The sequence below is a fragment of the Notechis scutatus genome, chromosome 4, assembly GCF_049901735.1.
Source record: "Notechis scutatus isolate UNSWTSFEM ecotype Mainland chromosome 4, rNotScu1.2, whole genome shotgun sequence".
NCBI classification, from domain to species: Eukaryota; Metazoa; Chordata; class Lepidosauria; order Squamata; family Elapidae; genus Notechis; species Notechis scutatus.
Window position 1 is genome coordinate 152,393,536 of NC_142012.1, and position 18,411 is coordinate 152,411,946.

Consider the following 18,411-nt stretch of genomic DNA (forward strand, 5'->3'; position numbering starts at 1 on the left):
TCTTGTTATCAAAATTCCGACCCTTGGCAACTGACTCATATTTATGTCAATTGCACTGTGCTGGGGTCATGTGATCTCCCCCTGCGCCCTTCAGCAAAGTCAATGGGGAAGGGCAGATTCACTTAACAACCATGGTACTCACTTAACAACTGCAGTGATTCACTTAACAGCTTGTGGCAAGAAAGGTTGTAAAATGGGGAAAGGTTCACTTAGCAGCTGTCTCACTTCGCAATAGAAATGGTGGGCTCAATTGGTGGCCATAAGTCAAGGACTACCTGCATTCCTTTTCTCCAAACTGTATTTCTTTTAAAAATAATTAAATGTATCACAGGAATTCTATAACCATATTTTTTTCCGAAATACCTCTGCTTTTTTAAATCTTGGCATTACTGTATTCACTTTCAAGAGTATATTTTTACAGAAGGACTGTACAAGGTTCAACTCTGAAAAGCTTTTGTGCTTTTGTTTTAAAAGTCTTCTTACCCCTTAGTATTAAGGGTCAGAAAAAAGACAGTACACAAATTCAATCTGAAAATGAAAATACAATCTAAAAAGTTCCCAAAGTGATGTTGGCTATTTAGAATTGTAACAAAGCACTTGTTTTGTTTAGAGTAAACAATATGGCAGCAACACTTTAACAAATTGCTATGAAAAACAAGCAACAGTGTGATTCCTCAACAGTGGTACTTTTATTTCTGTCTCAAGAAGACATGGTTGCACAAGCTAGAACTTACATTTATAAACTGAAAAGTCAGTTTCTTAAAACAGGTGAGTAATGAATCAGGTTCAAATTATTGAATTGTTCCCTCATTGCCACAAATTTAAAAATGTCAAAAAAATCAGCCAAGGCTGTCAGCTCAGTCATCTGGCTGTCAACTCTTTCAGGTATACCTGACTAAGTTGTTCTCCACTTTTATTTGCTATCCAATTGCTTAAAGTATAGCTTGCTTTTTTTAAAAAAAAGTTATACACTCACAACATAGGCAGGTATTTATCGATTGAAAGAGAAACCAGGTATATTCAAAATATGAATCAAAGATGAGAAAGGATTTCTTTATTATTGTTCTTTATTATTGTTATATCATGCCCAACTCTTCTTGAGACGATGAACCATAACCATGCTAGGTCTACCTGTCTTCCACAGTCTGGAAAGGATTTCTACCTCTCAATTATTTAACACTGACTTTTATCCTTCCCCCTTCTCAAGTTATCATGCTGCAATAAAAAGACCTTAGAGCAACCTATAAAGAATCAATGTGGTTTAAAAGCTTTTTAAGATGTCAAGTTCCTGCATTCGACATCTTTACTTCCAGATAACTAAAGGTTGTTTGCAGGAGGCATTAACTAGTGGATCTCAGAATAGCTGTATCAGATTGAATTCAGCAGATCCTAAAAGGGTGAAGTTCACCCACTTCTGAAATAAAACTGTGCTGGCTTGATATTCACTTGGATCTATGGCCACTGAGAGGATTCCAGCAGAAAACCTAGCTATGGTGTGAACATTTTATGGATTTCCATAAAAGAAATAAAAAAAAAATAGTGTCAAAGAGATTGTAATATATAGCAAGTCTTCCGCTTCTTGTGGAACTTGCATATCATAGCTGACTTTGCTATAAAAAGTGAAATGATTTCCATATAGAACATAATAACATCCAGAAATGATCTGATTCTCACTCTTTAAGAATTTGTAGGAATTCTAAATGATAGTTAAAAAAAACCATTTCCCAATTTTCTTGTTCCATTTGAGTCCCTCTATGTGAAAAGATCTTTCTTCATTCCTGTTTTGAATGATTTTCCTCATTTCTATAAAGGGATCTGGAACTCTAATTTTAATACATCTGCTCCTATTAATACTAAAGAAGGAGTTTTCTTTCTAAAAGAAAATAGCAGATTTCAAAAACGAGCAAGGAAGAGAGCCAAATAACTTTCATTCATTCATTATAAATTGGATTTAAGTGACTATGAATCATTCATACAACTCTCTAATGATTAGCCACCAAGCATTTGGAACCATCTTCTATCTTGTGACTCTTTTCTCAGCAACCAAATTCAGAACAGAGATTAGGTCCAGGCATAACATTAGCTCTTAGCAAATTAATTTATAAGCTCAGGATCAAGCCTTAGAAATGGAAATTTCCCCTTTTCTCACCACCGTCTTCCATTCTAACCCTTACATTCTACTCCAAAGTTTTAATTACTATAGGTAGTTCTCAACTTACAACCACAACTGAGCCTGGAAATTTTGCTATAAGTTGTGGTCATAAGTCAAGTTGCCACATGAGTGACCTTATAGTTTATAATGAGTTTATAATGGTGGACAAGCAAATCGCATGGTTGTAAGTCAGAATCCAGCTGATCCAACAGGTATTTTTCTGTCATTTTGGGGCAAAAACATGGCAAAATGTAATCACATGACACTGCAACTAGTCATAAATGCAAGCTTGTTGCCAAGTGTCCAAAATGTGATAACGTAACCAGCCAGGTGATACAACAGTTGTAACTTTGAGAATGGGTCATCAGTAACTTTTTTCAATTCCATTGTAACTTTGAACAGTCATTAAGTGACCAGTCATAAGTTGAGGACTACCTGTAATTAGAAAGAGATATTGAAGCCTTAAAGAAACAAGTTACTCAGCCTTAAATAAATAAGTTACAATTTTTATACTACAACAGCATATAAAGAATATCTAAAAATGTTGAGAGACTACTGTAAATATAACCTCTCAATTCTATCTAGATATAAAAATAATCAATTTCTAACAAACAAATAATAAATTATAGACAATAGGAACAGGAGGCACGAGAGTCTCGGGAAAAGGGAGAACATTCCAATTTTCAACCTTTATTTTTTACTTATTTTGTCACTAACTCTCTCTGGTATCTACTGCCTGTTTCCATCAAAATTTATCCTCTTGTTGGCTAGAACCATGATTCTATACAAGAATTCATGGTATTATTAATCAGGTAGTGATTTTAGTAAAGAACTGAAATTGTCAATATAGGTGTGATAATGAACCATGGTTTAACTCAGCAAGCGAGAGGAATTCAATTCACCTGAAAAAAATAAAATAAAGGAAGCACACACACACACACACACACACACACACACAGAGAGAGAGAGACAGACAGACAGACAGACAGACAGTCACAGACACACATATGTTGGCTTCCGATAAACTGGTTGGAAGGAACTAGCATTGTTTCTGTACGAGTTCGATGCAATGAAATCAGAGAGAGATGGTTAGCTCACTTTGGATACATACCCGTAAAATCTCCCTGCAGATATAGGCAATCCACTCCTCCTTCAAAGTGTTCCCTTTTGTGTTCTTGATCAGATCAGTAACAGATCCAGCACCACAGAACTCCATCACCAGCTGGCAAAAGAAACAAAAATGCAATTATTATAATTAATAAGAAAGTGTTTTCCAGGTTGCATTAAGCTAGTAGAATGCATTTAATTGACAGTGGTCTATAATGCTAAAAGGAAAAAAAAGTTAAATAATCTCTCCCCCTCACTCCATATCTATCTATCTATCTATCTATCTATCTATCTATCTATCTATCTATCTATCTATCTATCTATCTATCTATCTATCTATCTATCTATCTATCTATCTATCTATCTATCTATCTATCTATCTATCTATCTATCTATCTATCTATCTATCTATCTATCTATCTATCTATCCCGGCCTGTCTATCTATCTATCTATCTATCTATCTATCTATCTACCTACCTACCTACCTACCTACCTACCTATCCCTGTCTGTCTGTCTGTCTATCTATCTATCTATCTATCTATCTATCTATCTATCTATCTATCTATCTATCTATCTATCTATCTATCTATCTATCCCTGCCTGCCTATGCCTGCCTATCTCTATCTATCTATCTATCTATCTATCTATCTATCTATCTATCTATCTATCTATCTATCTATCTATCTATCTAAGCCAACTCCTCCACTTACAATTTCAACGTGGCAGTTTGGAGACCCAGAAGAAAGCAAAGAAACGTTTTCTTGAGGAAAGTGCAAATATTATTACTTAAATATTGTTGCAAAATAGTGTTCCAATGGCGAAGGGGCTGCCACAAAGAAGTGGGGGGGGAGTCAACCTATTCTCCAAAGCACCTGGAGGTAGAACAAGAAGCAATGGATAGAACTTAAACTTAGAACTAAGGAGAAATTTCCTGACAGAACAATTAATCAGTGGAACGATTTACCTCCCAAAATTGTGAGTGCTCCATCACTGGAGGTTTTTTAAGAAGAGATTGGACAACCATTTGTCTGAAAAGGATTTCCTGCTTAAGCAGCGAGTTGAACTAGAAGCCCTCCAAAGTCCCTTCCGACTCTGTTATTCCGTCCACAATTTCGCAACAATTCACAATGCCTGTTTTGTTAGGGTTTTTGTTTTTTTGCAATAACCATTGAGAGACACAGAAGAAATATTCTCAGTTAACAGATCAGGAAATGAAGCTGAAAAATAACTGTTATTTTTCAGGACTCCCAGGAAGCTAATGGCACAAGATGGGTTGGAAAGCTGATCTTCGAAGCTGCAGAACTTCTATGAAAGCTTCAGAAACCAGTTGAAGCCAAAGCTACGCCCACACTGCTGCATATATTTGTGGAAATGAAGGGTTGATTATCCTCTTAAAATAATAAAAAAGAAAGAAAGACTGGAACATCATAAACAAATAAGGAAACTGCTTGAAAGCCTCTGACTAAAGCCATGATTCAGATTTCATAGTGCGTGGAACTTAAATTAATCTTCATGCAAAGTAATTATTTTTCCATTATACCTCTAAGGCTAGGTCACATTTCGATGAACACATCCTGGCTTGATAAATCAGTATATACAGAAGCTTCACAAACCTGAACAAAGGCACTTTCGTCTTTCTTTTGCATGAAGAGCAACCAAACTGAGAAGCCACAATTAAGTATGTCTTTTCTACTGCATAACTATGAACTACAGTTAGTTTCCAAACAAATCAACTTTGCTTTAAGTCAACTCATTAACCATAGGATTTTGTTCAAGTACAGCACAAAATTATCATTAAACAGTAACTTCCCAATTTGGTTCACTTCACATACTCAGAAACTGTAGGATAATAAGTATGTTAAATTAAAATATATTAGTCCTCTATATATCAAGATGTTTGAAAAGATATCTCCTTTTTTAATATATTCATTGACAGTGTAAGAATCTCTTGCTTCAAAAGACTTTTGACATTATTCTTCATATTTACATATTGCTATAAATATTCTATTCCACTGGCTCCCAACCTTTTGGGCACCAGGGACTAGTTCTATGGAAAAAGTTTTTTCCGAGGACGGAGGAGGTATGGTTTTGCATGTTGCCTGCATTTGTTGTGGTCTGTCGACTGCCAGCGGAGAGGGCAGTCGAGTCAGATGAGCCAGAGGAGATAAAGGGGTTGCCTCGGTTACCATTGGGGCCGGTGGAAGGCTCTGAGGAGCAGAAAGTTATCAGAAGGTTGCAAAAGTGACTACATAACTGCGGGACACTGCAACCATCATAAATATGAGCCAGTTGCCAGGCTTCTGAATTTGATCATATGACTATGGGGAAACTGCAATGGTCGTAAGTGTGAAAAACAGTCATGTGTCATTGTTTTCAGTGCTGTTGTAACTTCAAATGGTCACTAAATGAACTGTTGTAAGTTAAGGACTACCTGTATCTGAGCGGCAACAGCTGTTTGATTGGCAGGCGTTGAGTATCACCTGAGTCATCCTAATGATGGTAGAGGATCTATCTATATGTTACACAATAATGTAATGCTTGATCATTGGGAATTAGTAATTCGTATGGCAGACAGGACTGGGAAATTATAATTTAGCATGTTCAACATCATTCAGTTACAGGGAATTGCAAACCAGTGTTAAATGCACAGCTATTTACTGTAAAATACACCTGAACATGACCTCATGTTGGCTTCAAGACATTAAATTAGGGTTGGGCAATCAGCTGGCTTCCAGTTTTTAGATTCAGTTCCCATCACCACCAGTTGGATAAGTCAATGGTGAAATTTCTGGAGAGTTATCATCGTTGAAACAAGTGGAAGGCAGTAGATTACATCAAACATGGTCCTAGGGACCTGCTCTTTTATTGAACAAATTCATCCTCAAATAGCCTAACAACTCCCAAGAGATTATCTGCATGAATCACAATAAGCAAGGACTTGGGTTTGGAGCATGCCAATATGGAAATAATGAAAACACAGAGCGAGCATTCATCTTCTTTATTGAGATCCCAAAGCTAGTAAGCAGGCATTTTCATATACACTGTTCAAAATTAAAATGTGGTGAAAAATGCAGTCCATGGCACATTGCATATAAAATAAAAAAAAGAAATGTGCTATAAACATTAAGCATTCAGTTTGTCCATTAATCTGGAGTAACGCATCCATTGTGCTGCCAAAATTTTCAACCAAAGCCATCTGCCCTTATTTCTATCTTCTTGAGGTTAATTGCTTTTAACAAGAAAATGCATCAGCCAGCCCTTGATGGAGCTACATTTCTCAAAATTGAAAAAGTAGGGCTGAGATTTCTTTGAGCTTGTGATCCTAATATTCATGCAATGCAATACTTATACATAACCTGTTGCTAAATTAGACGCGGTGAATGCTTAAAAAAAAAAGATACTAAAAGACTATTAATGAATCTGACAAGCTATCTTTACCTGTGTTAAAACTCACCCAACCAAATTGGCTTCTGATTTTAAAAAGTCCCTGGGATTCAGCCGTTGAGGTGTTGCATTAGAACTGGGAAGACCCATCCTAGACCAAAGCATGCTCAACTTTATTGGAAAGTTGCTATTGGGGGAATTGGATGAGGAAGTCCTTTGCAAACCAGATTGAGCTTCTGAAGCATCAATCTAAGAGAGAGATTGCTTTTGTGGTTTAGTCACTGGTTTAATAATAATAATAATAATAATAATAATAATAATAATAATAATAATAATAATAATAATAATAATAATATAACCTAGTGACTGAACCATAATAAGTCAGGCTCTTGTCCTCCACTGTCTTCTGGAGTTTGCTCAAATTCCTGTTTACTGCATCAATGGCACTGCATAACCATTTCATCCTCTGCTGTCCTCTTCTCCTTTTGCCTGCAATCTTTCCCAACACCAGGGCCTTTTCCAATGAGTAGATAAATAGACAGATAGATCTTGAATATATAGGGGCAACAAGTGATCTCAATTCTGGAGGAATTGTATCCACCATGAAATGTTCTACTCCATAAAATGTTCTTATGTTCATATCTGAGATTGACATGTATTACCGTATTTTTCAGAGTATAAAACGCACAGCACTGTAAGACACACTTTGGTTTAGAGGAGGAAAATAAGAAAAAATATTTTGCCTCCATGTGTCCTGTTTTTGCCCTCACCATTTCCACCCACTTTTTTTGGTGTGTGTGTGTGTGTGTGCATCTTATACTCTAAAAAATACAATAAGTAAAATCTAGATAGGGATAAGCTGACATTTTGACAGTACAGTACAGAAATTCAGTTCCCTGTAGGAATAGCCAACATGGCTGAAGACGTGGGACAAGACATCCAACCATCTGTCACAACATTATTACAAGGCCCCTCAACAGCACCTACAATATGAGAGGTGCCTTCACTTGCTTATCCTTCAATGTGATTTATGTTCTTGTCTACCAACAAAACCCAGTTGGATTCTACTTAAGAAAGCTAGTTAAACTCTGTACAAGAGAATAAGCAGACAAAAATCATACATCGGAACTCAAAACAGTGACAAGACAGTGGCACATCATTTCAGCCGCCCAGGATACTCCATCACTGAGTCAAGGTAGCATTGGTGGAACTGAGAAGCTTCCACACCCATAAGTGAAAAATAGTGGAAAATAGGCGAACAGCAATATGTTAGATATCACCAATCTACATACAGAAGGTTTAAACAGGGACAATGGGTTTTCATATCAATTATTGAGTAAACCTATCAGGTTATGTAAATCTATAATCTTATTCTCTCTCCCCCCAATCCCTTTAATCATCTGCGTTTAAAGTCCTATAAGAGAAACCTACACAGTGCATCTCATAAAGTGAGCTGCTGTTCATGAAATCTTACATTTCAATAAAAGTTGACCTTGAAAGTGCTATGGGATTCCATATTTATTTTATTTTCTCCTTCTTTCCTTTCCAGGATTCTGTCCTTTTCTAACAGAAAAGGGGGCTTTGTATTTATTATTGTCAGTCCTTCACTTAGAAGATTGATTCAGCTAAGAAGAGAAGAGAAAATAGACAGAGGCCATGCAGAAAGAGACAGAACGCACAGCTTCCAGGGATGTTCTATTCCTTTCCATTTTTGCTCACTTACAGCTCATTAATGAGGGTAGAAGAGCAGGTTTGTTTCAGTGTAGAAGACAACCTTGTTATCTGTGGTCTTGGCATTAACAGTGTGAGTTCGATCCTAGGTAGAGGCTAATATTTGGAATAGGCTCTCCTGCTCCAGCATGGGGTTGGACTAGATCAGAGGTCTCCAAACTTGGCAACTTTAAGACTAGTGGACTTCAACTCCCAGAATTCCTCAGGCAGCATAGCTGGCTGAGGAATTCTGGAAGTTGAAGTCCACAAGTCTTAAAGTTACCAATTTTGGGGACCCCTGGACTAGATGACCTCCAAGGTCCCTTCCAACTCTGTTATTCTATGATTCTATGATCTATGAACTCATAAACCACAGTAAAAGGTTTGGGTATCTGCAGTTTTGATTACATGTTTCTGATTCATACACCATTTTGCTCATACACATAACCAGTGGTGGGAGGCTGCTTGTTCACACCGGTTCTAGCAAACTAGTAGCGCTGGTGAGCAGTTGTCCCCGCCCACCCTCATCCGCCCTTTTCTGTCCTTTGTTTCCTTGGTTTTGAGCTCAGCTGATTTGCGCTGTTTGACGCTCAAAACCAGTGGGTTTTGACTGCAGTGTGTGCGTGCAAAGCGAAGCGGTCTCTCATAGAACTGGTAGTAAAAAAAGGTTGCATCCCACCACTGCACATAACTACGTCCCTGGAAAAGCGGACAGAGGAGGCTTGGCAACACAGAGCTTTCCTAGGGATGACAAAGTACATTCCATCAGAGAGAAGTCCAAATTTAGAGATTGCACAGATGACAAAAGATTATATCTTTATTCTGGCAAGATTCTGTCTATTAGGTGTGAGAAATAAACGATTAACATTCGATTGAATTTTTCTGTGTTGTCTCTGTGCTTGGCCCAGAGAGTTCCTCATCTTTAGCTATCTCTCCAGTGAACTTCACTATTTTGACTTTACTTCTTCTAAATCAGGGATCTCCAAACCTTGCAATTTTAAAACTTGTGGACTTCAACTCCCAGAATTTTCCAGCCAGCATGACTAGCTGAGGAATTCTGGGAACTGAAGTCCACCAGTCTTAAAGTTGCCAAATTTGGAGACCACTATTCAATAATGAAAATAAGCAAATGTCCACATATTTTTTATTTTTTATTATCCCTGTTTATTCTTGGACTAAAGGAATATATCTGAGGAACCATCTAACCCTGATGAGACTAGGATACCTAACTCATTCCAGCGGAAAGGGCCTACTTTTAATCCTGTCTGCCAAAGAATATGACTGCTGGGGTACAAGAGAGCCTTTCCTGTTGTATCCCTCAATCCTCTGGAATATTCTTGGGGATGAGGTCTGACCACATGGCCTTCTGAGAGAACCTGAAACTTCGATCTGCTACCTGATCTTGGATCCCAACAGGGCCTTGCTACACTGGGGGTGACCAAGAGGCTAGGGAAAATCCCTACCCCAGACTGCCCATATTCTTGGTTTTAGCTTTCTATTTAACTCACCTAATTTTGATAGCCCCATATTACCATTTTTATTTTTTACTATATTGCAAGCTGCCCAGAGTTGCTATTTTCAGGGTAGAGGGTGTCATAAAAAAATCTAATAAATAAATAAATAAAAAATTTTAAAATGTGGGTGGTCAGAAATTTGAGGAGGTTCCAGCACAGTATCCTTATTTCTGATTTACTCATACTTTGGTGGTGTGTTTTTTTTTGTGGGGTGGTGGTGTCATTTTTCAAAGCTCTGGAATCTAACCTCCCAATTCCCACAGGCTCCCATACTTGTTATCCATAAATCATTATCTGAAGAATACAAGGTCCATCTGCATAAAATCTTGGCCTAATTTTTTCTTCTGATCTTCCTTAGTGCACGAGTCTAGGAATCTATTGCAGCTGTGATATGGCGTTAAAGATGGGCAACATATACATTTAATAAATAGTTAAATATTATTTATTTAGTTGTCACTAAGCAGTGATTTGTGCATTGCTCCTGGCTTACTCAAGAGACCATGGTTAAACCAAAAATGGCTCAATGGGATATGCAAATCCAATCTTTACAGCACAGGAGCTCCTAAACTTTCTGTCATCATGCCTCCCTTTAGTGCAACGTCTCCCTTAAAAACACGATTGGCAAAATGAACACAAATCAACAATGAAAACAATACCATGAAACTTTGTGAAAGGTGAGCTTATTGTAACAATGTAAAAGGTTTTTTGTACCTTTCCTGGTTTCTGTCTGCATCTTCCCAAGAGACAGACAGTTTGGGAAACCCTGTTATAACACTTAACGTTATGAATTTGGTCTACATGAATTTGATCCCATCCCAACATCAGCTACCTTTTCCAGCAGCTCCCCCAAATTCTGATTATCCCGACCTTGCTTTGGGACCAGGTTTTCCTTCCTCATGCTAAATTCCCACTCATGTCAGCACATGTGCTCATGTATCCTGGAATGAGCTAATTCACTTTCTTCCAGTCTGAACCCTAATCGCCTGTACAGAGGTAAGCACTTAGCTAGGTTTGGATCTCTGTAAACAAGACCTGCATCATTTACCTGCTCCTAATTAGGTCTAGCCAACCATTATACAGAAAAGCAAAGAGTTGCATGAGTGCACACAACCTACCAATTTATGCTAGATTTAACCTCGGAGTGTTTCAACAAATCCAAAGGTTAGTTTGAGTTCACATCTTCCTCCAAAAGACAGGCTGAGCAACAGGCCTTCAATTCACCAGATCCTCTTGCCAAACCATTTAGAAAGGACTTTCTGATTTTCACCAAATCCTAAATATTCTCCTCTTCCCTCGGAGCATATAGCTTACTGGTACATTCTGCATGTGCTTTTTCTTTTCCTCTCATTCCCCCTCCCACTGGATCATTATAAATCCACCAGCCCTTCCAAATCTAAATTGTAGTGTTGCCATGGAAGCAATCCATCTTTAGACAGGAAAGCAAGCACCCCTTTCTTCTCCTCCTCAGGGAAGGGCTCCGTCTTCAGCACTTTGCTCCCAGCTTTCATCAGCTTGGATCTTTCTCTTCTGGGGATGGCAGGAGTCCAGATGGCACAAACCACAGAGGGGCAGAGAAAAAAGCCATTGCCGCTGAATGAGCAGGGAAATGCCTTTCTGTTTATTATTTCAATGCACCCTAGACTGCAATGACAGCTGTACAGTGGCATCTTTATTTTTGTGTTGATACGTCCATAATGGGATTTGAAAGTTTAAGCCACAGAGAGTAGGTTTGGTTTGTTTTCCTTCAGCTGCTCCGTAACAATGAGCAGTAATGGTTCCAGTCAAAACAAATGCCACCCCCCCAACCTAATCCCAAATCCATTGATTCCGATCTTGTGAAATTTGTAAAGCAGAACCAAATCAAGCAATAGGGATCAATCAAATGGAAATAAAAAGATCAAGATGGGTATTAACCCCATCTAGGACAGTATTTCAGATAAATAAAGAACATAGATCCCGTCGGGGGAGGATAGTCCTTCCCAGCCAAAAGATGAGGAAAAAAATACTTGCCACATAGGAAAAACAGCTCTCATTCAGTATGATAAGGAACAGGGAGGGTGTCCTATAAATTTATTTGAAACAAGAAATTTTGGGAAATTACTCTTGGGTGATGTGTGAGGTTCTCAGTCTTCATTAAATATTCGTTGAACACTGGGCCCTATCTAACAAAATGAGATTCAATGTTGGTAAAAGAAAAGTTTTACATCTAGGCAAGAAAAACCAACAGTATAGTATAGACTAAGTCCGTGATGGCAAACCTATTGCATGCGTGCCAGAGGTGGCATGCAGAGCCCTCTCTGTGAACATGCAAGCCATTGCCCCAGCTCAGCTCCTCTGGCCAGCTGGTCTTTGGGGCTCTATGGCGGGGGGTAAAGGGGGTGGGGTGCATGCGGGGGCATGGAGAGCATGTGGGGGGACATGTGTGCAAGCATGGGAGATGCATGCACACGCATGGGACACATGCGCAAGGGCAGGACACATGCACAGGGGACGCACACGTATTGCATTTTGGGAGTGTGGGCACACACACACTTTGGACACTTGGTGCCAAAAAGTTTAGTCATCACTGGACTAGATAAAACTTGACTTAATGCCAGTAATTTTGAGAGGGGATTTTAGCATTCTAGTGAACAATCACTTAAATATGAGCCAACAGTATGGGGCAACAGCAAAAAAAAAAAAAAAAGGCAATGCAATACTAGGCTGCATTAATAGATGAATAGAATTAAAATCACGTGAAGTTCTAATACCGCTTTGCAAAGCCTTAGTAAGACCACACACTTGGAATAATTGGAGTTCTGGTCACCACAATATAAAAAAGAGGTTGCAACACTGGAAAGAGTTCAGAGCAACAAAAATGATTAGGGACTGGAAACTAAAACATACGAAGAATTGTTACAATTCTAATCTAAAGTAAATCTAATCTAAAGAAAAGAAGGACTAGGGGTGACATGATAGCACTGTTACTACATTTGAGGGGCTCCTACAAAGATGAGACGAAATTTTGTTGTGGTTAGCTGGCAGCAGGTGTGGATGAGGAGAGCGAGGACTCTCGCCAGGACCATTAGGGAGTGGACTGCTCCCTTCAGAGATTGTGGGGGCTGGCAGCAGTGATGAGGAAGTTCCCGAGGAGCCTGTGCCAAGTGCGCGTGCGCAGAATTGCTTGTAGAAAAGAGCAGTTACAACAGCATGGGCAACTCAGGAGTAAGGCTGCAAAGTAATGGCCCCTCCTTCAAGAAGATAAAAGCCAGCTGTGAAACAAACGTTCTTTGCAGAAGGCAAAGATGTTTTGAAGCTCCAGCCTCTTGGACATTCCAGTATTCTGAGTTTGTATTTGAAAATTCTTATATTGCAAATTATTTCTTGTCTGTTATCTTTTGGCAAGTCTCGCACAGTTTGGCAAGGCTTGTGCTTATCACAGCTAATTATTTTGCAGAAGCATTACAATTCTGTTCCCTTTGGATTGTGTTTGATTTGTTGGAAAAGGACGTGGGTCATAACAGATTTTCCAGAAGACAAGACAAGAAATAATGTTTGGAAACTAACCAAGGACAGAAGCAACCTAGAACTAAGGAGAAATTTCCCAGTGCTGAGAATAATCAACCAACGGAGTAACTTTTCTTCAGAAGTTGTGGGTGCTCCATCACTGGAGGCTTTCAAAAAGAGACTGGGCAACCATTTGCCTAAACTGGTATAGGGCCTCCTGCAGGGGGTTAGACTAGAACACCTCAGAGGTCCCTTCCAACATTATTCTATGTTCCAATTACAATCTGGTCAAGGAATGTGTGTAATTTCTAGTCATTCATTGTACAACCATCTATTTTTCTGTAAGGGGCCAGATAGCAAATAGTTTAATGATGATGGCCGAAGCAAGATTAGACATTTTGACAATACAAAACCCTGCTCTGTGGGCATGGCAGGTCCAGAGGTCAAGGAACAGGGCAGCTACTGGGTAGCGCCAGCCTACTAATAAGAAGACTGCTGCAGATAGACCATTGCTATCCAGCTTGTCCTGCCCTTAGGCTCAGCTGAGGCTCACACCTGTCCATCTGCTGCCTGCTTGTCCCTTCTTAGCTCATAAGCTGTAATGTGGTGTGTTCCAGATTTGCCATGTGTATCATAGAGTTTGCTGACCCTGGGTCTATAGCCACTTCCCTTAAATCCAGAAAGACTTACATGAGCAAACCACACACTGTTAGGGATAACATTGTTTTACCCTAACTGTTTTGGGTAAAGATAATAAAATGATGAATCATGGTTTGTCAGATAAAGTGTATGTGACTTAAGCTAAAGGAATGTAATTAAGGGTGCAGCTGTAAAAGTACTATATAAGCAGCAAGCACTATCTGGCTCTTACTGGCTGGCTTATTGAAGACTGCTTCTTGCTGGATCGGGAGGAGAAGAAGTGTTGATTACTTGAAGATATTTCTCAACGGAGAGAAGATAAGTTTTGGACAGATTTATTATATGTGTACTGACACTGGCTATTCGACACGAACTTTGCAATTAGAGTATCCTCGACAAGACTTGACTGAATTTGTATTTGACTAATGGACTGTTTATAATGACTATGCTATAATTCTTAAATGGAATAAATTATAATTTTGATAGCACAAGCGTATCTGTATTTTTACTGCGTGTTAACAGAAAACTTATCTCACACATTTACCTGTCTTCCTATCTGACTTCGCTGCACATTCTGTTTAGTTTGTTTTCTAAACCGTTGGGGAATCAGGCTTAACCACTATCCATCTTGGAAAGTTTGGACAACCAGGAAGTTTTGAAGTGATAAAAAGACCAAAAACAAAACATCAGCAAAAAATCAAGGGCAGCGGAAGTAGCATCTTCTTAACAATCTCCAGTTATAAAATAAGCTAAGGCACCTTGGCAACAAAATTGAAAAATCAAAGCCCTTTTCACAAGGGAAGACAACTGTTGAAAAACTACATGGTAGACTCCAACTCAGCATCAGAGAATGTCCCGGTGGCTCATTAATACATCATCTTAAAATAAGATGGGGAGGCATCTGTTGCAGAATGTAAATCTTGCCAGATGTTAAAAGGGGAAAGATTTGTCTTAAAATAGCTATGGGAATAAAGTCCTGCTCTGTTTTCTAATGAAATTATCTGGGAAAGGATGGTCCTTAAACTTATTGGTACATTAATTGGCTTCAGCTATGATGCCATCCAATTCCAAGCCAACTCTGGGCAGCTCACACTATAAAAATAACACAAATACCACAAAATAAATAGAAACACAATAATGGAAATAAAACAAATACCAAATGCAAGTAACATATACATAAAATATATGTATCTGTATAACAGGAGAGGGGAAAAATGCATCCATCCTATCACAAGGCCTGGGAGAACAGCCGATATTATCTGCATAATGTCTTCTGGGTCCTTGTATCAAGACAGGCTATACATAATTAATTCACTAATACACACACAGACACAGACACACATCTGTCTGTTTCTCTGTGTATATGTGTGTATTCAACCCTCCCCTTTGGGACTTGGGAGATATATGAAATGAAATGAGAAAAGTGCTATATATACAATGTTTGCTGCCGACTGATACCCTCAAAATGTGCTGGGCCACAACTCAATCTTGCATTTCTCAAATCTGCCCGTTAGTGATTTTAAATTTAAAAATTAACTTTGAAATGGCCTTGGCATGGTCACTAAAATTATTTTTCCCATTTTCCAAGAGCACTTCTCCTGCACATCTCCTATCAGGGCAAATAATTTTAAATGATGGTTTTTGAAAAGAAGGTAAGACATTGGAATTCCACAGATTCAAGAGGTGTTCACTAGATCCAATTCTCTTTCTATTTAGAACAGTGACCCTGCACATGGTTTTCCTAGATTTACAAAAAATAAAATTATTGGGGAGTGTCAACCCTTTGAGATAGGCACATTTAAGAAAGAGGAGTTGATAGGAGTCTTGGAATATACTTTAATCGATTTAGATTGGGTAGTGCAATCTTAAACTGATTGCAACAGGAAAGTCTGACAGAGCCCTGCCTACTTCAATTTATACCCAATACAATCAAGGTAGAGTGGAATTGAGCTTCTTTGTCATTCTTTCTATTTTCCCAGGACTACAATATCTTTTCTGTAGTGGTTCAACATCCCTCCCCTCCCTCTTGTCTGAGTGAAGCCCACACTCCATCACAGGGAGTTACGATCTGCCATGCTAAGTGCCACATTGCTTGCTCAAGAAAAGTTTGAAAGCAACAAGGAAAAGATGAAGGAGAAGCAAAGCAAGGGAGGGTAGTAATGAAGGAAGGGCAATCATAGGACAAGTTTGTTTGGGGACAATTGTCTTATTGCCCTGATTACAATACAAGCCAGATTCGAAAGCCTCATATTGTGGTCTATCTTGGTTCCCATGTCTCATTGGAGTGGAATGGAATGGAATGGAATTCTTTATTGGACACACAAGGAATTTGTCTTTGGTGTATAAGCTCTCATCTTCTTCATATATATTTTTGTGGGTATTTGTACATGGATCTTTGGTTATTCGGGTTTTATCCTGCGTAAAATTGGAAGTATCTAGGCGACGTTTCGATGAAGTCTCATTCATCATCTTCAGGCTTGTGTCTTTGGCTTTGTGCTTCTCGGAGTAAAACTCGTATTTGGAACCAGTTTTCAAAATCATTCCCAAATTGTAGTGAGGTCAGAGTAGGGCTGGGACAGCTAACTTGGAATGGGAGATCAGTAGGGGTAGGGCTCCCCCAACTGCACGGAATCCAAGACCATCTTTTCCACGAGAATTGGATTGTTAAGGTTCTTCATAGCACAGAATTCCCCCCTTACTCCGAGAAGCACAAAGCTGAGGACACAAGCCTGAAGATTATGAATGAGACTTCATTGAAACGTCGCCTAGATACTTCCAATTTTACGCGGGAGAAAACCCAAAGAACCAAAGATCCATGCATATGTGTGTGTGTGTGTGTGTGTGTGTGTGTGTGTGAGAGAGAGAGAGAGAGAGAGAGAGAGAGAAATATCATTCAGGCATCATCACAAAATCTCTAGAACCGTAAAGCCTACAAACTTGAAATTTGGCATGTATATTCCTCCTGGCTTCTAGGTGCTCACTAAGAAAAGATTTTTCGAAATGGCTATCAGCAGATTAGTATTTCGTATATTATTATTAACATGCTCTGATGCTAAGGAGTTCTACTCCCCCTCCCCACCTGAAAAGAAATCTGTTCCAAATGCAAAACATAAGCAGCAACAAGCTTTAGTACAGAACAGTTGAGCTAAGCCATGCCCAGGCTCCTTTGCTCTCTCCTTCTTGCTCACACAGCAAATACTGTTTCAGTTTCCATGTTTCGGTTTCCAAACAGCCGTCAGCTCTCTCACACACTGACAGGACACTAGCCAGATGAATACTGATAGATGCTGGTAGGCAGAGACACAATCCCCCCCACCTTATTTTCCTCCCCAAAAACTAAGCACGATCACATAGTTTCATAGTGAAGCACAGGTATAGAATTAGTTGTACATAAAAGCTGTAAGTGATAAATCATATTATCTTCAAAGAATTATGGCCAATCTAGTAAACCTCTAGAAATTATCTATAACTCCCAGAATTCCCCAATCAGAGCTCACATTTCCCACCATGGCTTTCCCTAATTGATGAAAGCTGATTAAGATTTTGATCTAATTCCGGGCGCAGAGGTCTGTAAGCCAGAACAATTTATTATCTATGTTATGATTTAGAACCATCTCTTCACTAATATTTCTTTAAAATGGGCAGTCCTTTCAAACAGTAATAATAAGGTGTCCTCACATATAGATGTTAAAGCTAGAATTTTGATTTTTATGCCCTGCCAGAACTTATTTTCCACACTTCAGAGGGGTTTTAAGACATGATTGCCAAATAGAGATAATTTTGTGAAGAAGGTTTTAAAAGCATCAAAAATATTTGCTGGGCTACTGCCAATGACTTGAATCTGGCAGCTCCCACAAACAGAGAAGCTGTCCAGTATTGCAATATTCATTAAGAAAATGCATAACCTTTCCCCATCACATAGGATTCAAGGTGGCTAAGAAGCTAAAAGTTGGTAAGTGGATCACTGAAGTTGTTGAGTTAGTAACACAGTTGCTAACTGAATCTGGCTTCTCCATTGACTTTGTTTGTCAGAAAACAATTACATGGGCCCAGGACACTGCAAAAATCATAAATATGAATCAGTGGCCAAGCATCTGAATTTTGATTATGTGACCATGGGGGATGCTGCAACGGTCGTAAGTGTGAAAAACGATCATAAGACACTTTTTCAGTACTGCTGTAACTTTGAACAGTCACTAAACAAACTGCTGTAAGTCTAGGACTGCCTGTATAAACAACTTAGAATAACTCAAATCAGTACCCTTACAATAACAACATCCACTAATTCTAAAACCCAACTGTGAAATCAGTCAATAGGACAGAACCATAGAATGAGAGAGAAAGGACCAAATAAGCCCTCCCGTTGCTTTTGAAATGCATGGTCACTAAAAAGATGTTTCCCATTTTAGAATATAGA

At 38.8% G+C, this 18,411-nt stretch overlaps 1 protein-coding gene across 7 annotated transcripts in view; it reads right to left on the minus strand.

Moving 5' to 3' along the window:
- TNIK (TRAF2 and NCK interacting kinase) overlaps nt 1-18,411 on the minus strand; it is a 341,628-nt gene that overhangs the window by 134,035 nt on the left and 189,182 nt on the right. For all 7 annotated transcript variants that reach the window (XM_087965315.1, XM_087965313.1, XM_087965318.1 and 4 more), the window contains exon 5: nt 3,264-3,374. In XM_087965315.1, coding sequence (XP_087821441.1) covers nt 3,264-3,374 — 111 coding nt within the window. The remainder of the gene's footprint in view (nt 1-3,263; nt 3,375-18,411) is intronic.